The sequence below is a fragment of the Myotis yumanensis genome, unplaced genomic scaffold (genome assembly GCF_028538775.1).
Source record: "Myotis yumanensis isolate MYYU_CA2020_CCGP unplaced genomic scaffold, mMyoYum1.0.hap1 SCAF_1, whole genome shotgun sequence".
In the NCBI taxonomy this organism is placed as follows: domain Eukaryota; kingdom Metazoa; phylum Chordata; class Mammalia; order Chiroptera; family Vespertilionidae; genus Myotis; species Myotis yumanensis.
This window is the reverse complement of record NW_027223752.1, coordinates 240,257,032-240,284,231: the sequence shown is the minus strand read 5'-3', so window position 1 is coordinate 240,284,231 and position 27,200 is coordinate 240,257,032. Positions and strand designations below refer to the sequence as shown.

Below are 27,200 nucleotides of genomic sequence, written 5' to 3'. Positions count from 1 at the left end.
TCAGAGCTGTTACTACTGGTTGCTGGACTAGGGGGCTCAAGAACTCTACTCTGGGCCCTTCGGGGTTGAAGGTGATGCGGGCTTTTAATTTGGTAAGCAGATCTCTCCCCATAAGGGGAGCTGGGCAGTCAGGTATCACCAGGAAGGAGTGATGGACCTTTCCCCTTCCTAAGTCTAGAGTTCTTTTGGTGGTCCAGGCTCGGTATCGGCTGCCGTTGGCACCCCTTACCAGGGACCGCTTAGTTGACAGCGGCCCCAGTGGTGCTTGTAATGCCGAGTAAACAGCTCCGGTGTCCACCTCAAAATCAACAGGAGTCCCCTCCACATTAAACTTTACCCTGAGCTCGGGGAGGGGGTCCGAGCCTCGTCGCCCCTAGTCCTCATCCAGGGCCAACAAGGTAGACCGCTTAGCCTGTAAGCCCTGTTTGAGTTTAGGACAATCTTTTTTTCAGTGTCTGTACTCCTTGCAATATGCACATTGATCTGGATCTAGGCTGGGTCGTGGCCGTGGCCCAGTACTGCCTCCCTTTTCATTTTTTTCTCTTTTATTCTCAACTACTGTGGCCAAGATTTTAGTCAATGCTTTATCTTTTTTATTGTCTCTAGCATTCTCCCTCTCTTCTCTTTCCTTCTCTTTATGCTCCTCTTTTTCCTTCTTCGTTTCTCTTTTATGAAAAACTTTATCTGCTTCTTTAACTAAGTCTCTAAGAGTGAGGTCCTGCAGCCCATCAAGGCGTTGCAGTTTCCGCCTTATGTCTGCAGCAGATTGGCTAATGAAAGCCATGGCTATTGAAGCCCTCTGGCCCTCCGACTTCGGATCGAAGGGGGTGAACCTCCGATAAGCTTCCATGAGCCTTTCTAGGAAGACTGCAGGAGATTCAGCAGGGCCCTGGACGACCTCCCTTACCTTAGCCAAATTGGTGGGCCGCCTGGAAGCTGCCCGGAGACCCGCCACGAGAGCCTGGCGATAGGAGGACAGATGCTCCCTACCTTCCGGAGTATTAGGGTCCCAGTTAGGGCGCGCCAGTGGGAAAATGTCGTCAATGATGTTCGGCAGCTGTGTCGGGCGCCCGTCTCGTCCCGGGATGTTCTTCCGTGCTTCTAGCAGGATCCGGTCTCTTTCCTCTGTAGTGAAGAGGGTCCCCAGAAGTTGTTGACAATCATCCCAGGTTGGCTGATGAGAAAACATAAGGGACTCCACGAGACCTGTTAACCGAGTGGGGTCTTCAGAGAAAGGAGGGTTATTACTTTTCCAATTATATAGATCAGAGGAAGAAAATGGCCAATACTGGAGGCCCGGCATCTCCCCCCCCCGCTCCCATTTTCCACCATAGGCCCGTAAGGGCGTAACGGCAGAGTAGTGGCCACAGGTTCTTCATCCGGCTGGCGCCGGCTCCTAGTCCGCTGCGCTGGCCCGTCGCCCGGTGGCAGCAGAGAAACCTCAAGGGTGGAATCTGGGGAGGCCACCGTTGGGGACGCTGGCAGGGGGGCTGGACCGGGCGCCGGAGAAGGCACTTGGCCGGGCCGCTGCGGTGCCTCGGCCGCCGGAGGCTGCAAAGGCGAAGCATAAGGTGGTGGGAAATCTAGGAGAATAAGATCAGGCTGTGAGTCCGGGAGGACCGGAGGAACAGAGGGTGGAGGAGAGGGGAGAGCCGGCTTCACAGGGAGGATTGCTGGCTCAGAGACAGAGACCGAAGACCTGGGGAGAGAACCAGGGGGTAAGAAGGGCTTGACCCACGCCGGGGGGTTCTCACATAAGTCCTGCCAGACCAGGATGTAAGGCTCCTGGTCTGGATGTCCGTGTCGGCCAGGCTGAAATACCAGTCTCCTTACTTCCCTGATGAGAGGCAGATGGAAAGACCCCTCCGGGGGCCATTCGACATTAAAGGCGGGCCACTCGGATGAACAAAAAGTCTGCCATTTACCCTTTTTGACGACAAGAGAAAGGTTTTTAGCTCGTCCCTTGACTTCTGACCAGCGGTCCAGGGTCAGAGACAAAGGAGTAGAGACAGACTGGCCCATGACTACGAACACACACACACCAATGACAAAAAACAAGGACAGACACAACGCGTTGAGACAAAAATCGAAGGATCCAAAAAGAAGGTTTTTCAAAGCCAATTGACCCAGCTGGCAACAGAGTTTCAGAACAAACGAGAGGAATCCAGGCACCCCTGGTCCTCTCCAGACTCCACCAGGGCGTCCCCCGGGGATGTGGCCTGCGACCTCCCGACACGTCTGTCAGCCGCAGTCAGGGGAGGCTCACGCCCCTCCCCGACAGCCACCAAACGAACAGAGCTCTGACCAAACAGATTTGCTAGCACTGGCCAAACAGCAGGTGAGGCTCACGCCCCTCCCCGACAGCCACCAAACAAACAGATCTCTGACCAAACAGATTTGCCGGCTTCAGACAAAATTCGAGCTCTCAATATCTAAGCGATCGCTATTCTTATTCAAAAAGGCGCCGTCACTTACCCCAAGAAGTGTCTGTTGGAACCCAGAGGCGGCTGCAACAAATATCTCGGTGGGACCTCCAAATGTAAAGCCCGGTACGCAAGCCGCTGTCACAAAGAACCAAGAGACGCTCCTTATGCAAAAGGCAAAGGGTTTATTTAGCTACCAACATGTTGAGGCTTCCAGCTTACTCTGAGCGCAGCAGAGCAGCGGCTGTCAGCCCTGACTAAGAGTTTAGGTACAGGTTATATACTTCTCTAGCTAACGGGGGGAGCAAACGGGGGAAGCAAGGGGGGTCACTCTTCTGGGAATCTCGGCGCCGTTGTGAATTAATGCCTGTCTAGTTTTTTATCAAGTTGCTTGTTTTTCAGTTTACTCCCGGGCTGCGGCCATCTCCCGTACCCTCCCTGCTGCAGCTGTCTCCCATAAAAGTTGATTGTTACATCTCCCCCCCCCCCCCCCCCCACTGACCTTCCTGATTGCCCTGGTGCCGTAAAATGTAACACTCTGGTAACGCTCTGATGCCGTTTGTTCCTTGACCTCTCTGACCTGATTATATTGGCGCCTCTCATAGACACCAGTCAATGCTGTGGAGAGCAGAATATGATAAGATCTGTGAACAACAGACTGAGATCTGGACCGCATCTGGCTGTAAGTCCCAGGCAATCTGAAAGATCCATGAAAAGAACTCTGTTTTATTAAGTCTTGTCTATGTGTTATGCGAGCTTGTCTGTTGATTGTTGTTTTACCTGTCTTTGTTGTTTGGTTTAATTGCTTATTGTTAGTCTATTGAGCAGGCCTCTGATTTATCTTCATTGAAAAGAAACAGTAGGTGGCCAGGCCATTACTGACTTTCCCCAGAGCAAACAGGATGTGGGGATGGGAAGAGAGAGTACCAGCGGAACACGTGGCCAATAGCACAGGTCCTAGAAAGATTCCCCGAGACAAAGGGAGGAAACTAAAGAAAGGGTCCAGCCCATGAACTACTAGGTCTCTTAGTGACCCTGTGAAATGGAAGTGTAATTAAAAGTCTCATTTTCCTCATGTTTTTGTTTCCCAGTCCGTCCTTTGAAATATAAATAGATCAGCCATTTCTCACAATCTGGGAAATGCGTCTGGGACTTCTATACCCATGAAGAGAAAAAGGTTAGTTTAAGGGGGAGGTGACCCACCCGATTTTCGGTAGCGTCTTATCCTAAGCTTTTTATTGTGATGTAGTACCATTTCTTTATTGTCCTTTCTCTTGCCCTAGATGTATTGGCAAAAATACTGCTACGTGAGTAGCCTGAGATTTTACTCCCTATGTTTTCTTTTAGGATTTGTATGGTTTCATGGCTTACATTTGAGTCTTTTACCCATTTTGAGTTTATTCATGTGTAGGGTGTAAGTTGGTGGTCTGGTTTCATCTTTTGCATATGTCTGTCCAGTTTTCCCAACACCATTTGTTGAAGAGGCTCTCTTTATTGTATGTCCTTGCCTCCTTTGTCAAATATTACTTGAGCATAATGGCTTGGGTCGATTTCTGGGTTCTCTGTTCCATTGGTCTATATGCCTGTTCTTGTGCCAGTATCAGGCTGTTTTGATTATAATGGCTTTGTAGCATAGTTTGATATCCGGTCTTGTGATTCCCTCCAACTTTGTTCTCCTTTTTCAAGATTGCTGCAGCTATTCAGAGTCGTTTATGCTTCCATATGAGGTTTGGTAGTATTTGTTCAAGTTCTGTGAAGTATGCCCTTGGTATGTTTATAAGAATTGCATTGAATCTGTGGATTGTCTTGGGTAGTAGTGACATTTTAGCGGTGTTAATTCAAGAGATCCATGAACATGGTATATTTTTTCACTTGTTTATATGTTCCTCTATCTCTTTTCTCAGGGTCCTATAGTTCTCCAAGTATGGATCTTTTACCTCCTTAGTTAAGTTTTTTTCCTACGTATCTTAATTCCTTTGTTGCAGTGGTAAATGGGATTTTTGTTTGTTTTTTCAGTTTATCTTTCTGAGAGTTCATTATTGGTGTATCAAAATGCCATTGATTTCTGGATGTTCATTTTGTATCCTGCTACCTCTCCATTTTCACTGATCTCTCACTTATTTCCTGTATCTCTCCATTTTCTCTGACATGAAAATGTTATTTTATACAAAATTGTGGTTACCTGATTTTACAATGTTGAACCTATTTAATGTCTTTCTTTCAACTTGGGAAGATGTCTGTACATAATGTCGATCCACTTTTTTATGAATTCCATGGCACATAAGATTAAAATGGTGTGACCCACTCATCTAGTCCAGCATTTATTGTTAAACTTGGAAAGATGGGGCCATCAATTGACCTGACTCCGAGGTGCGTCATACCCCAGGTGTTCTCCCACCCCAGACCCACACCACTGAGTCCAGGAGAAGGAATGTGCTCAGGGCCTAGAAGGACATGTCAGACTGAACACAGTCCCTCCCATTTATGAGAACAGGGTCCCCACATGCAAATGTCTCTTCAAGCTGCAGGGTAAATCCTCTCTGAGCTGTGCAGGCTCACAGCTCTCTCCTCACACAGGGCTGAGGTCTCTGGGAAGGCAGCTCTGTGGTCTAGAAGAAGATGAGACTGCTGCGTCTTCTCCTGTGCCTGCTGGCATCCCCCCAAGGTGAGGGTCTCAGGGGTCATGGATGGCAGGTGACTGAAAGGACTGATGCTCCTTGTGCCCGGGGGTCCCGTCCCACGTGCAGCTGCAGGAATCAGGCCCAGGACTGGTGAAGCCCTCGCAGGCCCTCTCCCTCACCTGCACTGTCCCTGGATTCTCTTTAATGAGCAATGCTGTGCCCTGGACCCGCCAGGCCCCAGGGTGAGGGGCTGGAGTGGGCCGGGGTTATGTGGGCTGGTTGAAGTGCAAAGTATAATGCAACACTGAGATCCCACCTCTATGGAGGAGTCTCTCTTTTCCGTGTCCAGCGCGGCTAGAGAGCGGTCCAGTTCTCTGAGTAGGGGCGGCTGGGGATTGAGAAAATGAAAGAAGGAGACAGACACAGAGATGGAAGGAAAAGCTGGGACCGGGTGGGACCACTGCCCTCTTTTGATGGGGAGACAGGGACCCAGCACCGATACAGTGTGTTTATTTTATACTCCAAACTAGTAGCCTGGTGCACGAAATTCGTGCACATTAAAAGGGAATTAATTTCCCTAACCGGTTTGGCTCAGTGGATAGAGCATCGGCCTGCAGACTCAAGGGTCCCAGGTTCAATTCCAGTCAAGGGCATGTACCTTGATTGTGGGCACATCCCCAGTGGGGAGTGTGCAGGAGGCAGCTGATCAATGTTTTTCTCTCATTGATGTTTCTAACTCTCTATTCCTCTCTGTTCCTCTCTGTAAAAAGTCAATAAAAAGAATTTTTTTTAAAAAGGGAACTAATTAGCAGAGATATTTTAATATTGCTATTTTCCCTTTCTCTATAATAGAAGTGTGAGAGATGAAAGGAAATTAGTAAAATGTATATGAAAATAATATATAAATTTATTAATAAATAAACAGTAACAAAAGGATATAACAACAACAGAGGCAAGATATAAAAATGACAAAAACATGATATGAAAACAACAAAAACATGATATGATATAAAAACAGTGATGCAAACAATGACTGATAAAGTGATTAAACTTATTCTAATATCTCCCTGTACACCACATTAAGAGTGAAAACACTTTCAGAGTGCTTGACTAATTTCCCTTGTGATGAAGAACTTACAACTTTAACTGTAACATCACATGCTCTTCAAACTCAAGAGAAAGCAACATATAACTGACCATGTGCAAAAACGGGTTCAGGTAAGAATATGCCTACTTTGTCTAGAGTTTGTCTTTGCGATTTATTAATGGTCATCACAAATGCTGGCATCTTGGGAAACTGTCATCGAATCAATTTAAATGGGAGGCCAGCATGAGATGGGGACAAATTAATTCTTAGAATCAGAACAACCTCTCTCTCTGCAGATCCTGTCTCCTACTTCAGCTTCGATAATGTTAGGTCGTAATCTTTGGATAATAAATCTGGTACCATTACAAAGACCCCATTTACTATTAAGATTTCTCAATAGCATGATGATTGCACCCACTTTCAATTTTAATTTATGACATGGCATTCCTGAAGGAGTAATACTATTAAGAAATTCGAAGGGAAAATTTTCCTTTTCAGCATCATCTGTGGAATCAATGGAATCATCACTCAAATATGTGTGAAAATCGCCATCGAGCATATCCAAATTTTCTTCATTTAATTTTTGAACATGCTCATTCTTTGGACAAAGAATTGCACGTTTAGATATATTTTTAATATTATCTATAGCAGTGGTTCTCAACCTTGGCTGCACATTAGAATCACCTGGGAATCTTTTTAAAATCCTGATTCCTGGGCCTCATCCTCTGGAAATTGTTTCTTTGTTATGGGGTGGGGCCACAACATTAGTAACAAAGAAACAGAATTAAAACTTTATTGTGGGGAGCCAATACAGTGTTTTGGACAGGTTCAAGCCTTGGACTGATGAGAGGGCACAGTTCTCTCATTGCCACGTGCAAGTCCCAGCTTGGAGGGCAGGGCCCTCCCAGCACAATTAAGCTTGTACCTATGGTCCAAGCTTGTAAGCTTGAACCTATGGTCCAAACACGTGGCCCCACGTGCCTGAGTGATGTGGGCTTGATAGAGTTCAGGTGCATGTAGTTGAGTAGGATTGAAACCCAGGAGAATGTTGTAAACATCTTGGTCACGCCCTTACTTTGCCTCATAGCATCTGCTACAAAATAAAGGCATGGCTGTGGGCGTCGTCACTGTCTCTCAGAGAAGCAGTGTCCCACCGAGACCCAGCTTTCATTCTCTTGTCTGTCTTTACTAAGCCTTTCAGCCGCTGCCACTCAGGTTCACCCCTGGCCCTGCTTTAGAAAGATATGCCTCCACGTTCCCAGGGTGGGTTACTGCCTCAAACCCCGCCCTTACAGGAAACAGCTTCAGGAAACAGCTCTGGGGAGGGTGCAGCCATTGCCAAGACAACCCCTGCAGAACTGACTTCCTTCCGCTTGGTCTCGGTAGTTGTGGTCATGATGAACACCACCCCTGGTTTTTATATAAGTAGACTAGTGGCCCGGTGCATGAAATTCATGCGGGGAGGGGGGGGGAATTCCCTCAGCCCAGCTTGTACCCTCTCCAATTGGACATCCCTCTCGAAATCTGAGACTGCTGGCTCCTAACTGCTCACCTGCCTGCCTGCCTAATTGCCCCTAACTGCCCTTCTCTGCTGGCCTGATCTCACTCCCAAGTCCCCTGCCAGCCTGATCTTGCCTCCAACTGCCTCTGCTTGCCTGATCACCCCTAACTGCCCTTTCCTGCCAGCCTGATCTTGCTCTCAACTGTCCTCCCCTACAGCCTGATCTCACCCCCAGGCTTAATTAATAGGCATGTTTAATCAATAAGTACATTAAACCAAATAAAATGACATATTTTGAATTTTTTTCTTATTTCACTTTCCAAAGTAATGACTAGCTCTTAGAGTTATTTTCACCAACAGTTGCTTATTCCCAACGCGTACTTTGGTAATTTTGAAACAAGCCATTAGAGAATCTTTTTGCAGGAGAGCTGATAGCTCCGCCCTCTCCAGCCGCCTTTGAAATCAGAAGAGGAGTATCCGGCACCTTTCTAGAAATTACAGATTTTCGATCTTCAAAACATACAGTGGGGCCTTGACTTATGAGTTTAATTCGTTCCGTGACAGAGCTCGTAATTCAAACTACTCGTATGTCAAATCAAAAAGTGAACGAGTGAGACACGTGATGCTGGGCTGATGTTGTGGTGTTCACTGTGACATTCGCTGTGCCAACTAGCGGTGGGGTATCTGAAGCTGGCTCGTAACCCGAATTTTAGCTCGCAACTCAAAGCAAAAAATCGGCCGAGAGATGGCTCGTATCCCGAAAAACTCGTTAGTCGGGACACTCGTAAGTCAAGGCCCCACTGTACTAGGTTTTTTTTTTTTTTTTTTTTTTTTTTTTTTTTTTTTTTTTTTTTTTATATATTTTATTGATTTTTTACAGAGAGGAAGGGAGAGAGATAGAGAGTTAGAAACATCAATGCGAGAGACATCGATCAGCTGCCTCCTGCACATCTCCCACTGGGGATGTGCCCACAACCCAGGTACATGCCCCTGACCGGAATCGAACCCGGGACCCTTCAGTCCGCAGGCTGACGCTCCATCCACTGAGCCAAACCGGTTTCGGCTGTACTAGGTATTTTATGATTTGAACAAGAAACCACATTTTTAAATATGATAACGGCACTTTTTCTGAGCCTGATTTTGCACATCAATATATGTCCCAGTCCTGCCAGCATTTCATAAGTTATTTGAGCACTCAGCCCACGGTTTGCTTGGGCTTGCTCCTGACATTTCTCCAAAAATTCTCCCTTCCATAGTAAATATTCTCCTTCATCCAGAGTTGCACAACCCAGAGAAGTGTTTCAGGATTAGGACATGGAGGTGGAGGGGGCCGTGAAGGCCATTCCTCCCATTTTTCTTTTTGCTCCTCTTTAGGAGCAGAGGGTGCAAGGGGAGGAGGTTTCTCCTCCTTGGCCTCTCTAAAAGGCTCTAGCAAATGCAATACCGTGTTCCACAAGGAGAAACAGTTTGGAGGCAAGTTTTTCCCCTGCTTCTGAGCTTTTTTCAAATTTTGACCCACTCTTTGCCAATATTCAAGATCTAATGTACCTTCTTCAGGAAACCAAGAGTTATGTTCTATAACATCAAGCAAAAACTGTAAGAGAATAAGTTCTGAAACTTTAACTCCTTAAGCATGCAAACCTAAAGTCTACAATCGTTTCTTACTTTTTTAACCGAATTCTGCCCCATTAGCCTGGCTAAAATAAGATTTCCTACTTGCAGACCGTGACATCTGCAGCTGACCATGCGCTTCGTGTGCAGTGAATTTCCCCACCTATATGGTAAAATCTTCCCCACCTTGCCAGTGAAACGTCGTTTTTTTGGCTCTAGGCGATATCTTCTCCTCCAGATGTCCCTCACTGAGGTGCCAGATGCAATGACCCATGGTTCAGGGTTCGGGCTCTGGAGAAGGGCCCCACTCAAATGACAGAGAGGAGACAAGAAATAATAATTTGGAAATTGTGGGGCCAGGCGGGAGCCCAGGAGGACTCCACTTGTGCTCAGGCCTTGCCTTCCTTTTATTCAGTTTGGGATACACCCATAGCCCTTAGGCAGGCAATTCCCAGGAACAGGCAGACTATCTTCTCAGTGAGGATTTACATGACTGTCTGGTCGGGAAGTTGCTTCAGCTACCATTGTCTCCACTAAACAGTCCCTGCACAGCTCTGACCTTTGCCAGGGCTCAAGGGTCACCAGCATTCCGGGCTCCTTGTCCACACCTCTCTGCTGGTGAAGACAATGGGCGGCTTCCACCAGGGAGTCCTTTGGGAGGTATAAGTCTTCATTCTTCCTCCCTCCGCTCTGCTAAGGACAGGATCGTTGGAGAGGTCTCCTCTCCTAGGCACAGTTGTGCTGAGCCATCCGGGTCAAAGGTGGTTTCTGCTCCCATTTTGGCTAAAAGGTCTTTGCCCATTAGAGGGAATGGGCAATCTGGCAAGTACAGGAATTCATGAACTACCTGGTGGCCACCTGACTGACATCGGGCAGGGGTGGCAGAACAGCCTGGAGCTGTGGTCCCTGGTAGCTCCGATAATGGTGACTTCCCATCCTGAGAGGGGAGCTACTTTCTGAGTAACCACCGAGTGCTCTGCTCCTGTATCAACCATAAAGTTCACAGTCTGGCCCCAGATTTTCATCGTGACCATGGGCTCATGGGGGCCCAGCTGGAAAGAGCTTGGTCTGTAATTCGGGCCTCATCTGGGTTCCACTTCTGGGAGAGCCTCCCTGGCCCATCTGTCTGTGTCTAATGTCCCTGGTGGGGCCTGGGTCTGGTGTGAAAAGCCATGGCCAGCGTGGCTTTCAGGTTCAAAGGCTTGGAGAAAGAGCTGACATGCAAATTGACACACAAGACAAGAAATATTAATTTGGAATTATGGGGGGAAGCCAGGGAAAGCTTAATGGTAGTAGTCAAGTTCCACTGAGTCTCCGTTCCCATCTGCTTTTATTTACTAGAAGACACAATTGCCTTTTAGAAATGCAGACAGACATATCAATGGTAATGTTTAGTAAACAGTAAGATTATCAGGTTGGGGGAGTTTGCTTTAAGCCATTGAGTCAGCAGTAGGTAATAAAATGCAAATATTCACCCTTTGAATATCAAACAGCCCAGTTCAGCCTTCTGACAGGACTTCTCCCATTTATATTAATTACTGTTGATCTTGGTTCTCAGCAGTCTGGAGCCATTCCCAACCTTCTGTTATTATTCTCATGCGTAGTAAAAGACCAATACCCCATCTTGTGGGGTCCCATTTTCTCCAATTCTATGAGGACCCTGCATTTCTCAGAGAGGCATGTGGAAAACAGGGAGTGGTTTGGGTCCCTGATCAGCTGAGCACAAACGTCGTCCAACTGGCTCTGGAGAGTCCGGTTTCGGGGAGATGGAAGGAGGTGGTGTATCTAAGCTTCCCTGGCTAGCAAAGGGGCACTGGGTACCACTTCAGGCACGTATAGAGGTGGTAGAACTGGCAGGGCTTCCTCAGGGGGTTCCTGCAGAATAGGAGGCTTATTCCCCTTCTGAGGGGCCTGCCCTTTTTCCTTACCTACACAAAACCGGATCCAAAGCAGCTTAAGCTCTGCTATCTCTAGCCACTGGTCAATACAAGGAAACTGGTGGGGATGACCTGGGTCTCCTGTGATAATTCTGTGGACATTCCTGATCGTGGGAACATCCAGTGTGCCCTCCGGTGGCCATCCTCCTCCAATGATGGCCAGTCTATTGCACACGTCCTTTTTGACTCCCAGGGAACTCGTTGTACCCCATAGTCCCCAATAAACCTCTTTTTAAAATTCCTTAACATACATTCTAAGACAGTAGAGTTTGTGGAGGAGCTATTACCCATGTTGCAGGGAGGGACTGGGTTGCCTCCTTTTAAAAAAAATACCTGAATAAAAGAACTAATCAAAATAGGCTAATTTTCTAATTTCATTTGTTCTTGGGTGTGGACAGCAAATGACACTAATCAGATTTCTGCTATCAGCCTCCCTGAGTACATTGACATAAGTAATTAACCTCTGTTTAGGGAGTCAAAATGCAAATCATTTACTCCCAAGTGTCCTCGGTTTAGGGAAGACAGGAGTTACAAGATGCCTTGCTTTAGGGAAGACAGGATTTCTCCTCAGTTTCCCTATTCTACTTGTCCCGGCTTACTGGCCTGTCATCCATTCAACTTTCTTTCAACATTTCTCTTTACCTTCCTCCATTACACCAAAGCTATATTTTCTTTCCAGTTTGTTAGAAGTCTTTTTTAAAAAAATTAAATCTTTATTGTTCAGATTATTACAGTTGTTCCTCTTTTTTCCCCCCATAGCACCCCTCCACCCAGTTCCCACCCCACCCTCTGCCCTAACCGCCCCCCCCCACTGTCCTCATCCATAGGTGCATGATTTTTGTCCAGTCTCTTCCCGCACCCCCCACACCCCTTTCACCCCGCAAGAATAGTCAGTCCACTCCCTTTCTATGTCCCTGATTCTATTATATTCACCAGTTTAGTCTGTGTTATGCCCAGATTTCAGGATCCCCAAAAAACCACATCAGGGAGCCAGCCATGTCCAATGCAAAAGCATAAGAGTCTTTATTCGAGCTAGCTCGGCTCCCCCACCTTGCCGACACAGCAGCAGGAAGCAGAGAGAGAGATAACTCTGTGTGGAGACGGGTTTTATAGTGGGGGTTGGAGTAAGGGGAGGAGAAAGGACTGGGCTCTGCCGATTGGCCAGGAGCAAGTCGGTGTCTTGTTCCTGGGTGTGGCTAGCAGAGGCTTAGACTTCCGGGAAGAAGCTCCTTGCCAAGCATGTGGCCAAGGTAAGATGGAGCACTTACCCTGGGGCAAGATGGAGGGCGTAGCCCTTACCCTGGGGCAAGGTGGAGGGCGTAGCCCTTACCCTGGGGCAAGGTGGAGGGCCTAGCCCTCGCCCTTCCATTCCCCCCTTTGTCTTGGAACTTCCGGCTCAATCATGAGATGGACTGCATTTCTATTCCACCATTGCTAGAGGCCTGAACTGGGCACACAGAACTATCAACTGAACTATCCCTATATGCTTAACAAATGGTCCGGTGGAAGGGAAAGAAACCATTTTAGCTTTAACAACTTCTATTGAAATAGGATTTTTCTTCTTAAAATTCCTTCATGGCTATCAAAAAACCAAATCAAGATTAATTTATCTACTGTATTCAATTTGGCCTGATGTTTGCATAAACACAACAAGAATGGTAACCAACCACCTTTGCTGGAATCTCATGGTTGAATCTTAATGTGCCCTGTAGGGCCAGGAAGCCAAGCCATCCAGTTGCCATCAGGCCTGCCTGCAGTATCTGCTGAGTTAGGTGAATCCTTCACCTGTATCAACTCCACCTGAGCCCACGCTCCAGGCTTTAAGGCCCATCTCAGTAGCCCTCCTACTTGTTGCGGCCCAGAGTGTGTGGGGGTTCCACAGGGATGCAGAGGCATCCTTATTGCTCCCCTTCTACTCTTACCAACCGCCAGTGATGGTAGGGCATGGGCCTGACGCTCCAGCGCCAGCCATCTTCAGGGCTCCCAAGCAGGATACCAGATTTTCTTCATGGCATTCTTACTGGCTTCAAGTCTTTAGAGCTCAGACAGGGCTCTTTAAAACATGATACTCCAGTCAAAGTTTTCCATTAATAAAACCACTATTAGGAACCAGTCTTATTGAATCTATGCAAAGAAATGTATTGCCATGACTTATTTAACATTGCCAATATTTCAGAGGAATTATGTAAGGAGAAAAACATACTGATCTGCTCTAAGATTTTCTGATTTTTCCTTGCCAATTCCTTTTCATGGAGTTATAACAAAACAGTAACTGTTGGCATTAAACTTTCTTTCCATGCATAACCATGCCTTAGACCTTCTATTCCAAACAGGCCTTTCCCAGCTTTCTACAGTTGAGGTTTGTACTACCCCTGACATGGGCATGGTTATGCAGGCCTGCAAGACAATATACAGGCTGCCAACCATCAGCTGTCTCTCAACAGAGACCAAAACCTGATGGGCACCCTTCCCTGCCCAGTTGGGCACCTGCCCTCTTGGCAGCCAGACACCCTCTACTCTTGGGGTTCACCCCACACAGTCCCCTTCCAGGACAGCCAACATACATTCAAACCTGCAAGAGAATCAAAGGTCAATATAACATATCAATACAATGAAACATAATATTGGCATCATGGCCACTTCAGGCAGCCAAATCCTACTAAAGTCTATTCTTGACCTTCCTATGAATTATCCTTGTCTCTTTGGAGCCATGTCCATGAAGATGCAGGCATCATCTCAGTCTATTATACAGTATTGTGGGGGCTCCCGGTAGCAGGAGTGATCTCGAGCAATGTTACCAGCATCAGGCAGGTCGAGCATGCCGTAGCTTGAGCTTGAGCGGGTTGTGTTGATCTCGATCGACGCTCCATTTGGTGATGAAGTCTTCCCGGATCACAGATGGACCCAGGTCGCGACGCCGTCTACCTTGAGAGCGGTGGGGGTCATCAGCACCACAGTGTAGGGACCCTTCCAACGTGGCTCGAGGGTCTCCTGGCGGTGCCTTCTGCTGTAGACCCAATCTCCTTGTCTGTGCTGATGAGGAGGAGTTGGGGTTGGGCTGGTCTCGTACAGATTCTAGGGCCCGTTGCCTTCCTTTCAGAGGCAGGGGGAAGGGCCCATGAAATCTCTGTCCTGAGGAACTGTGAGCCCCACCCTTAAATGTCCCAATCAGACTAGAAAAGCCACAAATACCTTTTAAATCTACCCCAGAATTCCAAAATCCCAAGCCAGCACAGAATATCACATAGCAAATCAAAGTTCCCAGCAAACAAACAGACAGAGATGTTTACTAGTTAGGCGGGCCGATTCCACCTCTGACAGAGAGCAAGCGCCCTTAGGGAAAGATCCCAGCGGCCGCTCAGGGTACTTTGCTATCGGTCAGAGCACTCAGCCTCAAAGAAATCAAGCCTGTGGGTTTTTTTTTTTGTTTTTTGTTTTTTTTTGACACAAACAGAAATTTCACTAGCTAAACAATTTTCAATAAAGACAGATAACATTTCCCATTAAAAACTTTGAATCACCACAGGAAAAAACAAAACAAAACAGAAATAAACAAAAACACTTTTACACAGGCGCATGCCACATTTACAGCACAAAATACCAACAGATAACCTAGTTTGATTAACATATTATCTAGAGCCCTTGGGTAACCTGAGTTAAACTTAGGCATGTTATCTAAATTACAGCCCTGGGTCTCCAGAACACTGAGTTGATAAGTTAACTGGAGCCCTCCGATCCTGGGACAGCTGTGCTGTCCCTCCCAGGCAAAGGAAAAATGTGTCCTCTAAGCCCAGTATGAAACCACAGTTTCTACCTGAAATAATCGTACTTTACTTTAGAAATTGGATTACTGCTATTAGTCCCTTTTAAAGACTTTGACATATTAAATAAATCCGAGAGGCAAGCACACTTCCTGCCCCATAAAACTCCGCCTTAAAGCTCCACCCTTGACTAAATCAGAGGGAGGGGCCTTTGCTGTTTCAAGATGGTGGCCCCCAGGGGAGCAGCAAGTCATGTGGCTGACATGGCGGTTGCCACGTCATGCAGCCCAAAATGGTGGCTGTCTACACTTTTTTTGCAAATCAGGACCAATAAGCAAAGGCATTTAGTTACCAGAATTACACACATTTTCCCAATTCAATCCGAACCTTAAACTTTTAGCTGGCAAGTCAAAATATTCAGCATTTCTCAATCAGTCTAGAATCTAGCTAGCATCCGTTTTTTTCTTTGGGTAAATGATCAGTCTTGGGCTCCATCCTGCACATCTGCAAAGAGACTCTAGCTCAAAACTCTATCCAAAATCGGACAGTGTGCGCATTAGTTTTAAGCCAGCTTTTCTCTCTACACGTGCACAGAAATCCCAGACACATTTACTTGGGGAGGGGGTGACCTGTTTTCACAGATCCTCACTCAGATGCCCACCTGACCGAAGTTGTGGAGCCACACAAAGGAGGGGAGAGGGCAGGCCCACTCCCTCCACACTCACACACTATCACCAGACATTCACTCAGAGTTTAAATAACAACAACTTCCCAACTCCTGAGGGAGCTCTACAGCCTCCCCCAATCTCCTTGAAATGATCAATCACAATACCCAAAGGAGCAATCTGAGTCCGTCCCATAAGATCCGTCCAGTAAGTCCACAGAAAACAGAAAAACACAGACACAGACAAACAGAGGGCCCCAAAGAACAGCCTTCCAACTCCATGGAAGCAACTAGACGATGGCCTTACGCCAAACTGGCGGGAGTGACCCGCCTCGTCTCAGATTGAGGGGGTTCCTACAGACCTTCCGACTCCGCAGAAGCAAAACAACACCCCTCCAGATGGAGGGTCGAGGCGTCCCCCGACTCCTCCCGCCCTTGATCCCCCTGTGCGTCCACTTAGATCATTGCGGGCGATTACAGATTTCAGAAATGAGCTCACACAGAACAGATACAGAACAAGTCCCTGAACAGAGGCAGTAGAAAACTGCCTAGGAATGCTTCTCTTCTACCTTTTTTAAAAGATAGGCCAGATTTGAACCTTTAGCCAGTCCGAGTTTTGATGGTGAGTACCATCTAGAAGCCATTCCTCCAGATACAGGATGAGTCCCTAAGAAAAAACATATATCACACAGAACAGAATACACAACACACAGACACTTACCGGGGCCAGTCAGACTCTTCGAACTGGGGGTCCCTGGATGGTCTTGGGAATCCGGGACGAGCCCCCAAATGTTATGCCCAGGTTTCAGGATCCCCAAAAAACCACATCAGGGAGCCAGCCATGTCCGATGCAAAAGCATAAGAGTCTTTATTCGAGCTAGCTCGGCTCCCCCACCTTGCCGACACAGCAGCAGGAAGCAGAGAGAGAGATAACTCTGTGTGGAGATGGGTTTTATAGTGGGGGTTGGAGTAAGGGGAGGAGAAAGGACTGGGCTCTGCCGATTGGCCAGGAGCAAGTCGGTGTCTTGTTCCTGGGTGTGGCTAGCAGAGGCTTAGACTTCCGGGAAGAAGCTCCTTGCCAAGCATGTGGCCAAGGTAAGATGGAGCACTTACCCTGGGGCAAGATGGAGGGCGTAGCCCTTACCCTGGGGCAAGGTGGAGGGCCTAGCCCTTACCCTGGGGCAAGGTGGAGGGCCTAGCCCTTACCCTGGGGCAAGGTGGAGGGCCTAGCCCTTACCCTGGGGCAAGGTGGAGGGCCTAGCCCTCGCCCTTCTAGTCTGTTCATCAGATTATTTATTCACTTGATTTTTAGATTCACTTGTTGATAGATGTGTATTTGTTGTTCATAATTTGTATCTTTACCTTTTTCTTCTTCTTCCTCTTCTTAAAGGATACCTTTCAGCAATTCGTATAATACTGGTTTAGTGGTGATGAACTCCTTTAGCTTTTCCTTATCTGTGAAGCTCTTTATCTGACCTTCAATTCTGAATGATAGCTTTGCTGGGTAAAGTAATCTTGGTTGTAGGTTCTTGGTATTCATCACTTTGAATATTTCTTGCCACTCCCTGCAAAGTTTCTGTTGAGAAATCAGCTGACAGTCGTATGGGTACTCCCTTGTAGGTAACTGACTGTCTTTCTCTTGCTGCTTTTAAGATTCTCTCTTTGCCGAAACCGGTTTGGCTCAGTGGATAGAGCGTCGGCTTGCGGACAGAAGGGTCCCAGGTTTGATTCCGGTCAAGGGCATGTACCTGGGTTGCGGGCACATCCCCAGTGAGGGATGTGCAGGAGGCAGCTGATCGATGTTTCTCTCTCATCAATGTTTCTGGCTCTCTGTCTCTCTCCCTTCCTCTCTGTAAAAAATCAATAAAAATATATTTAAAAAAAAAAAAAAGATTCTCTCTTTGTCTTTTGCTCTTGGCATTTTAATGATGATGTGTCTTGGTGTGGTCCTCTTTGGATTCCTTTGGTTTGGGGTTCTCTGCGCTTCCTGGACTTGTAAGTCAGTTTCTTTCACCAGGTAGGGGAAGTTTTCTGTCACTATTTCTACAAATAGGTTTTCAATATCTTGCTCTCTCTCTTCTTCTGGCACCCCTATAATTCGGATATTGGTACGCTTGAAGTTGTCCCAGAGGCTCCTTACACTATCTTCATATTTTTGGATTCTTTTTTCTTTTGGTTTTTCCGGTTGGGTGTTTTTTGCTTCTTCATATTTCAAACCTTTGACTTGATTCTTGCGACCCTCTAGTCTGCTGTTGGAACTCTGTATAATATTCTTTATTTCAGTCAGTGTATGCTTAATTTCTAGTTGGTCCTTTTTTATATCCTGAGGGTCTTACTAGATTTCTTGAGGGTCTCACTAAATTTATTGGCAGTTTCTAGAAAATTCTTGAAAAACCTTATAAGTGTGGTTTTGAACTCTATATCCTGTAGTTTACTTTCCTCCATTTCTGACATTTATGACCTGTTTCTTTGTCTCCGCATTTTTCACGCTTCCCTGTGTTGATAGAGTGGCTTTCTGTGCTAGGTGTCTTATAGGGCCCAGTGGCTCAGCCTCCCCAATTACCTGAGGTGGCACTCTTGGTGCACCCCCTTGTGGGCTTTGTGCACAGTCTTGTTGTAGTTAAGCCTTGATTGTTGTAGGTATCACTGGGAGGAATTGACCTCCAGGCCAATTGGCTGTGAGAATCAGCTGTGTCTACAGTGGGAGAACTTCTGTGCTGGAGACACACTTCTCGGGCAAGACTTGCTTCAGTGGGGCTTTGGTGCTCACTGAGTCTGCCCCCTGAGTGTGTCCCTTATGGATCTGAGGAGTTGTAATCTGGATGGTCCCACTCTGACCACTGGGTACACTGGCTCTTGGATCTAAGGAGGTGCTAATCTAGGCTCTGCCTGAGGCTACCCAGCAGGAGCTATGGAGAGATCTGCAGATTCCTCTTCTTTGTTTGGGGTTTGGAGGTGCCCAGATGAGGCCCAGCTATGAAGCAGTGCAAGCTGCTGTGGGGCCTTGGGCCTTCTTTTGGAAGTTCTGGGTTTCTCTGACCCAACTGCAGTTTGTTAGGTAATTTTCAGATTGCAAAAGGCCAGGCCTTTCATATGCAAAAGCCTCTGCACACAGCTTGGGTGGGCTGGGGTCTCAGGGAATCAACAGGGTGGAGCAAACAGCTATGGCTGATCCTCAGCCCTGCCCTAAGAGGGCCCGGGTCTCAGTGTCCAGGTAATCGCTGCAAGCACCTCTGAGAGAAAGCCGCGCTCAAGTTCCGACCGATGTCAGACAGTCCAGTTTCTCCTGTATGAGTCTGGGTCCCCAGAGACACGCCAGGAACTGGAGTTCAGAGCAGTCGGAAGCTTGAGAGTCCCTCCCGATTGAAAAAGACAACTGTGTCCTCAGTTGCCTGCCCTTTCCGCGTGCGCCTCCATACCTCTGCACTTCCGCACCTCCTCTGAGTCTCAGTGTGCTTTTCTCTTTCCTTCTAGTTTAGAATTTCCACTCAGCCAGCCTTCCTGTGGTCCTGGATGATGTCCGTTTTGTCTTTTAGTTGTATTTTTGAAGTGGTTGTGCGAGGCAGCAATTTCCGGTGTTTACCTATGCCGCTATCTTGGTTTCTCCTCTCGTTAGAACTCTTAGCCTTAATTTTTAGGTGATCTGTCATACTTGTTTAAGAGACACAAACAGAAGTTTCATTACCTAAACAATTTAAACAAACAACAGAGACATATTTAAACAATAAAGGCAGATAACATTCCCCACTAAAAACTTTGAATCACCACAGAAATTCAGGAGAGGTTTAGAAGGGTTTTTCTAAAAACAAAACAAAGAAACATAAAAACACTTTTACACTGGCATGCACCACTTACACCACAGAATACCCTGCATTCACCAAATCAGTTTCAATTGCACAGAAATACAGAACAAGTCCCTGAGCAGAGGCAGTAGAAAACTGCCTAGGAAGGCTTCTCTTCTGCCTTTTTCAAAGGCAGGCCAGACTTGGACCCCTAGCCAGTCCAAGTTCTCACTTCCCTCCCAGGAAGTCCCAGAGACGGTGCACACCGTCTAGGAGCCATTCCTCCAGAAGATCGGAGCTCTCACCTAGGGAGGGGCCAGCTACCTCTTCTGTCCCGTAGGACAAGCCAGAGCTCAGACCAGTTTCCCAGGGGAAACTTACAGCTTCAGACCTCTGGTTTTGACTTCCCTCCTAGGAGGTCCCAGGCAGGTGTTTCCTGCCGCTTTGGGGTCCCCGGGGCGCAGAGTCGCCTCAGTCCCTCCAGGCCCCGTGAGTTCAGGAGCCAGCAAGTGTGCCGGTGGAGTGCCCTCCTTGAGTCACAGAGCCCGAAGCCCGTGCCCCAAAGTCCGCTCTCGTCAGCAGTGGCCTAAGAGCCAGCTCCATTGAAGAGTCTTCGCCAATGCACCAAATGTGGTGGCAGAATGCACGCGAGAACGACCAGCCAGCTCTGAGGAGGAACGTTTAACCGTTATGTCGCAGATCTGCTAGTCCAGGGGAAATCTGGATCCAACTCCTGAACTGCACTCGTGGGGAGGCTCTGACCTGTGTATCTCCTCCTGTCGGGGTCGCTGAGGGTCCCTGCAGCTCCCCCCAAGTCAGCTGTGGCGAGGCCCTGGGGTTGGGCTCTGCAGCTCCCCCCAAGTCAGCTGTGGCGAGGCCCTGGGGTTAGGTTCTGCAGCACCCCCCAAGTCAGCTGTGGCGAGGCCCTCGGGTTAGGCTCTGCAGTTCCGCCCAAGTCAGCTGTGGCGGGGCCCTGGGGTTGGGCTCTGCAGCTCCCCCCAAGTCAGCTGTGGCGAGGCCCTGGGGTTAGGCTCTGCAGCTCCCCCCAAGTCAGTCAGAGTGGGGAAGGAAGACCACAGTTTTAACCAGATTCAGAACTAGGTTGCAAGGCCACCCCCCTCCCTCATTTTACTTTTCACAAGAACTGCACAGATTACAGGGGTCCTCAAACTTTTTAAACAGGGGGCCAGTTCACTGTCCCTCAGACCGTTGGAGGGCCGGACTATAGTTTAAAAAAAACTATGAACAAATTCCTATGCACACTGCACATATCTTATTTTGAAGTAAAAAAACAAATGTTTTCGGCGGGCCGCATGTGGCCCGCCAGCCGTAGTCTGAGGACCCCTGGCACAGAAGGACACGGTGCGGTGCTCCAGCTTTAATGCAGACGCTGGCCAGAGAGCTGTCAGAGGGAGTGGTGTGAAAATGCCCACACTGGGCTCACCCTGGATGTGGGGCAGGACTCCTGCAGCTTCTAAGAAGTGTGGACTTGAGCTCTGACAGCTGGTTATGGTGACTTTTTTCAGGTGTTTCTTCATGTTGCCTGAGTTGTCCAGGGGTCGGAAGGCTGACATGCTGTTTACGTTCCACCAACTGTCACTTCAGTGACTGTAGTGGTCTGGATAGTTCTCACATTCATGGCTACGCTGAAGAGGAGTGCCGCTATGAGGGCAAGCAAGCGGCCAAAAACGACTCTCAAATATACCAGTGACATACCACCTGCCCTCACTGACCGCCTTCTTCTTGGAGCGGGTCCGCTGTCCACACTCCCTCCCGCACCAGTGTTAATGCACAGGGGAGGGTCCCAGCCTACATGGCAATGGCAGTTCTTGTTATTGTTGCACACGCCCCTGTAGTTGCATTTCGAAGGGGGACAGTTGTAGTCTATGGCCGCCAGGGTAGCATTGCAGAAGCCCTGAAGACAAAACTTTCCACCGCCGCAGGGAGTACCAGGTCTCACAGCACCAACATCAGTGCTTTCTGTGGCACGGTGTGCACCCACCCCAAAACACAAGGACTCCCCGATGATTGAGTGATGGAAGCCCACGTGTTCCTGCAACCGAGGCAGATGAGTGACGTTGACACACTGTAGGCGTCCACACATAACGTCAGCGTCCGCACAACGTTGTGGCTTGAATTCAGTCGTAACTTTACAGTGTCCAAATCGGTGGCCCTTTTTATTGATGCTGTAGCAGATGTCTGGCGCGCTCAGCGCCCCCTCCCCAAAGATCTCCTTGCAGTGCATACTGCGGTCGGTACAATTGCCCTCATAGCAGTAGCCGTCCTCAGTGCACGGGGTTCCATCTTGCAGATAAAAGTCACTGGGGCACTTCGCGTCCTTCCCCGTGCAGTACTCCGGAAGGTCACAGATGTTCTGGATCGGCCTGCAGAGCGTCCCTGCAGGCGAGTGGGTGCAGTTTGTGCAGCACGTTTCTCTGTTACAAATGCTCCCGGGTGTAAAGCGGCAGTCACTTTCGCAGCACGTGTTGCTGTAACACTGCTTGAAGGTCCCACAGTCACACTGCTCTCCGTTTTCCACCACAGAGTTTCCACATTGAATGGTTGTCAGGCTACTGTTTGAATACACCAGCTGCCCTCTTTCTTGGAAGAGGCAGAGTTGTATATTATTATTAAGTACGTGTTCTGTGTGTAGAAAAGAACAGTTACTGAATGAATCTGTCAACACAGGGTATCTGTACATGATGCAGGTGGCCCTTCTCTGGCAAACGCAGTCATTCCTACCCAAATACAGACTGAAGGTGACCCCTACCTGGCGGGCGGCTGTAGTCGATGACAATAAATGATTTCTGGATAGGTGACCAGAAAGATGAGACTATATCTTGTGCATAATCCATAGAGAAATGGATCAAAATCAAGTTCATGGGGCCCATCTCTTTTCATAATTACGGCTGAATGTGGCTTAAATACATCATAAATGTTGTAACCATAATTCTGAGCAAATGGACCATATGACGCATCATTGTTGCTTATATCGGTTGGCTCTCCCTCATTATAAATGATGATGAGGCCGATGTAGTACCTCATATTAAGACCTCTGAACATGGCATCTATCATACTACCTATATGTACCAGGTATTGGGCACACTGTGACACATTGTTGTACAGAGTATAAATGGAATGGGCACTCATAAGACAGCCTTCATAACTCCACGGTGGGATGCATACATCTTACTGCTGAGCCTGGAGGCTGCACTGGGGTTCGGGTCAGAGTGCAGCGGGTACCTCTCAGCCTTGTGTCCCAGCCTGGACATGGGTCCTATGGTGTTAGTGTTGGCTACGATCTGAGAAATTATGTGTTCAAACCCTTGGGAATTGTTATCATAAAAAAACCTTTGAAACCGGTAAAGAATTTTTGTGAGTTTATTTGAGCCAAACTCTGGACATATGCCGGGAAGCAGAATCTCAAAGAATTGAGATAATACTCAGGAGAAATGGGAGTTCATACGTTGTTTTTATAAATTACCATCAAAAGGAAAATACGTAAGTGAGTTACAGGAAATCCATTGATGATAGATTAGGGAGGTGGGAGAAAGGAGAGCGGGAGACCTCTGGGATAGGGTGAAAAGTGAAATGATGGACATGTGCTTCTCTTACACCAGTGCTCGGCAAACCACAGCTCGAGAGCCACATGTGGCTCTTTGGCCCCTTGAGTGTGGCTCTTCCACAAAATACCACATGCGGGCGAGCACGAACAGTGAGATTGAAACTTGGTGGCCCATGCACAGAAGTCGGTTTTCAGCTTGGGCGAAAGAAAAACGGAAGACGAAAACCGTGAATTTAAAGTTGGATGGACCGAGACTTTCGTGTTTATTCAAACTTTAAATGGCTTTTCAGACCTGTCTTATTTGTCAGGAAAAATTGGCGCATAACAAGAAATCAAATTTGGAGAGACACTTAAAAACTAAACACGTGTCATTTAGTACTAAATATCCTGTTGGTGATGCAAGGAAGAAAGCAGTTGAGGAACTTCAGAAGAGTCAAGAAAAATCAAGTTCTGTATTTAATTACTGGATGCAATCTTCCAACAATGTTAATATTGCAAGTTTTGTGGTTAATCAAGAGATTGCTAAGAGAGGAAAACCATATACAGACGGCGAATACATAAAAAGTTGTTTTATAAATGCATCCAAAGAGCTATTTTGGGATTTTAAGAACAAAGCAGATATTCTAAAAAAAATTAAAGAGTTACCATTGTCTGCTAAAACAGCGAAAGATAGAACAGTCAAAATGTCTTTGGATATAACCAACCAGCAAGTCGAAGATCTTAAATTGGTCTCAGCTTTATCAATAGCAGTTGACGAGTCTTGTAACATAAATGATACAGCGCAAGTTTCACTTTTTGTACAATTTATTTCATCTACAGGTCCTAAAGAAGAACTTTTAGGGTTATTGCCACTCAAAGGTCAAACACGTGGAGAGGATATAGCAAATGCTGTAATTGAGTGCATTGAAAAATATCATATTCCACTCGATAAAATTGTCTCAATTTCAACAGACAGGGCGAAAAGTATGACCAGCATAAGAAATGGGTTTGTTGCTATTTTGAAAGAAAAATTAATCACGAGATACTTACTTACTGTTGCATCATTCATCAAGAAGCGCCTTGTGCGCAGACATTTCCAGAAGAAATTTGCAAAGTTTTGGAATTGGTGATTAAGATTATCAACTCCATTATAGATAAAGCTCTTTTTTTTTTTAAATTAAATCTTTATTGTTCAGATTACATTTGTTCCTCTTTTTTTCCCATAACTCCCCTTCTCCCAGTTCCCGCCCCACCCTCCACCCTCACTCCCCACCCACTGTCCTCATCCATAGGTGCACGATTTTTGTCCATTCTCTTCCCGCATCTCCCATTCCCCTCCCCCCCCCCCCAAGAATAGTCAGTCCATTCCCCTTCTATGTCCCTGATTCATTGTAATCACCAGTTCATTCTGTACATCAGATTATTTATTCACTTGATTCTTAGATTCACTTGTTGATAGATACATGTTTGTTGTTCACAATTTGTATCTTTACCTTTTTCTTCTTCCTCTTCTTAAAGGATACCGTTCAGCATTTCGTATAATACTGGTTTAGTGGTGATGAACTCCTTTAGCTTTTCCTTATCTGTGAAGCTCTTTATCTGACCTTCAATTCTGAATGATAGCTTTGCTGGATAAAGTACTCTTGGTTGCAGGTTCTTGGTATTCAGCACTTTGAATATTTCTTGCCATTCCCTTCTGGCCTGCAAAGTTTCTGTTGAGAAATCAGCTGACAGTCGTATGGGTACTCCCTTGTAGGTAACTAACTGTCTTTCTCTTGCTGCTTTTAAGATTCTCTCTTTGTCTTTTGCTCTTGGCATTTTAATGATGATGTGTCTTGGTGTGGTCCTCTTTGGATTCCTTTTGTTTGGGGTTCTCTTCGCTTCTTGGACCTGTAAGTCCATTTCTTTCACCAGGTGGGGGAAGTTTTCTGCCATTATTTCTTCAAATAGGTTTTCAATATCTTGCTGTCTCTCATCTTCTGGCACCCCAATAATTCTGATATTGGTCCGCTTGAAACTGTCCCAGAGGCTCCTTACACTATCTTCACACTTTCGGATTCTTTTTTCATTTTGCTTTTCCAGTTGGGTGTTGTCGAATCTTTGGTTTGATTCTTGTGCTCCTCTGGTCTGCTATTTGGTATAATATTCTTTATTTCAGTCCGTGTATGCTTACTTTCTAGTTTCTTTATCGTAGCATCGAGGGTCTCATTAGTTTTCGTGAGGCTCTGCTCAAGTTTATAGCAAGCCCTCAAAATTGCGATTCTTAGCTCCATATCCTCCATTTCTGTCATGTTTTTTTGTCTCCACATCTTTTATGCTTTCTTGGTGCACCCCCTTGTGGTCTTTGTGCGCAGTCTTGTTCTAGCCAAGCCTTAATTGTTGTAGTTAACACTAGAGGGATTTGACCACCAGGCCGACTGGCTGTAGGAATCAGCTGTGTGGAAAACGTCTGCCTTCTGGGGAGGCGCTAATCCAGCCTTTGCCTGAGGCGATCGGCAAATGGCTCTGGGCAGGGTTTGGGCAGGGAGGGATCAACAGGGTGGGCGGGGGGAGCAGTTATGGCCGCTCTCAGTCCCGTTCCCAGAGGCTCTGCTTCTCAGAACCCCGGCAGCCGCTGCAAACCTCGGAGAGAAAGCTGCCCTCAGGTTCCAACTGATGCCGGATAATCCCGCTTCTCCCGTTTGAGTCTGGGTCCCTAGAGACTCGCCCGGATCTGGAGCCCAGAGTCTGAGACTCACTCCCGACCGAAAAGGACAACCGCGCCCTCAGCCACCAGCCCGCTTTGCGCGCGCACCTCGGTACCTTTGTATTTTCCACACTGCGCCGCCTCTGAGCCTCGGTTTGCTGTTCTCTTTCCTTCTAGTTGTAGAGTCTCTCTTCAGCCAGCTTTCCTGTGGTTCTGGGTGATGTCCGTTCCGTCTTTTAGTTGTATTTTTGAAATGGTTGTTTGCGGCAGCGGTCTCCGGTGTTTACCTACGCCGCCATCTTGGTCTCTCATAGATAAAGCTCTTAATCATCGCCAATTTACAGGATTTTTAGTTGAAATGGAGAGTGAGTACACAGATCTTCTGCTGCATAACAAGGTACATTGGTTACCAAGAGGAAACATTTTGAAATGGTCTGCTTCCTTAATAACAGATATTAATGCATTTCTCCTTGAGAAGGGTGTTCACTATCCAGAACTAAGGAATGATCAGTGGATCCCAAAATTTTATTTCATGTTAGACATTACGTCTCATCTAAATCAGCTTAATCGTAAACTACAGGGGAAAGGAAACACAATTTTTTCGATGTTAGAAGAAGTTATTTCATTCTAAAACAAATTATCTCTTTTTGCTCAAGATTTTGAAACATAAACTTTTTTAAAAAATATATTTTATTGGTTTTTCACAGAGAGGAAGGGAGAGGGATAGAGAGCCAGAAACATCGATGAGAGAGAAACATCGATCAGCTGCCTCCTGCACACCTCCTACTGGGGATGTGCCCGCAACCAAGGCACATGCCCCTGACCAGAATGGAGCCTGGGACCCCTGAGTCCGCAGGCCAATGCTCTATCCACTGAGCCAAACCGGTTAGGGCAAAAGATAAACTTTGATTCACTTTCCAAGCCTGTTGAAACATCGCCAAGAAAATAATTCTGATATTGACATTTGCTATTTCAAAACAACACTTTTAAATATGAGGGAAGCTTGTCTCAACAGGTTTCAGGAATTCAGAAACAGCAAAGCGACGTTAGCCTTTGTTAAAAAACCTCTTAATGCTACTGTAACCGAATTAAATTTTCTTCCCTTTAATATTGACATTGGCAACTTTGAAATGCAATTGCTGGATTTAAAAAACAAAGAACTGTGGAGCTCAAAATTTGAACGTCTTTGTGCTGATATAGAAATATTGGAGAAAAACAAATGTGAACTTAGTTCACAGAACAAGTGGTCTGCTTTGAAAGACCTGGAGAAAGAAGATATGTTGATTTTTAACACCTGGAATAGTATTCCTCATATAATCAATTGAAAAAACTAGTGTTTGCTGTTCTTTCCTTATTCGGGTCTACATATTTATGCGAACAATCATTTTCAAGCGTGAACCTTATCAAGAGTAAATTGAGAAGTTGTCTTATTGATGAGAACCTGGAATCGTGCCTAAAATTAAAAACAACATACAAACCTGACTTACCCAAACTTTCCAAGGAGATGCAAGGCCATTGTTCACATTAGTGTTTGTCAGTCATTGTCATGATTTAATTTTATGGATATTGTAAGGTAAATTGTA

General features: G+C 46.7%; 1 protein-coding gene across 1 annotated transcript; it reads right to left on the bottom strand.

Annotated features, from left to right (window-relative positions):
- Nucleotides 1-1,441: 1,441 nt before the first annotated feature.
- LOC138997809 (disintegrin and metalloproteinase domain-containing protein 29-like) lies at nt 1,442-25,916 on the bottom strand. Its single transcript, XM_070399729.1, is given in 5 exon segments — nt 1,442-1,583; nt 20,971-22,210; nt 22,213-22,545; nt 22,548-22,738; nt 25,909-25,916. Coding segments are annotated over 5 exon segments (1,914 nt in total).
- Between the last annotated feature and the right edge of the window lie 1,284 nt (nt 25,917-27,200).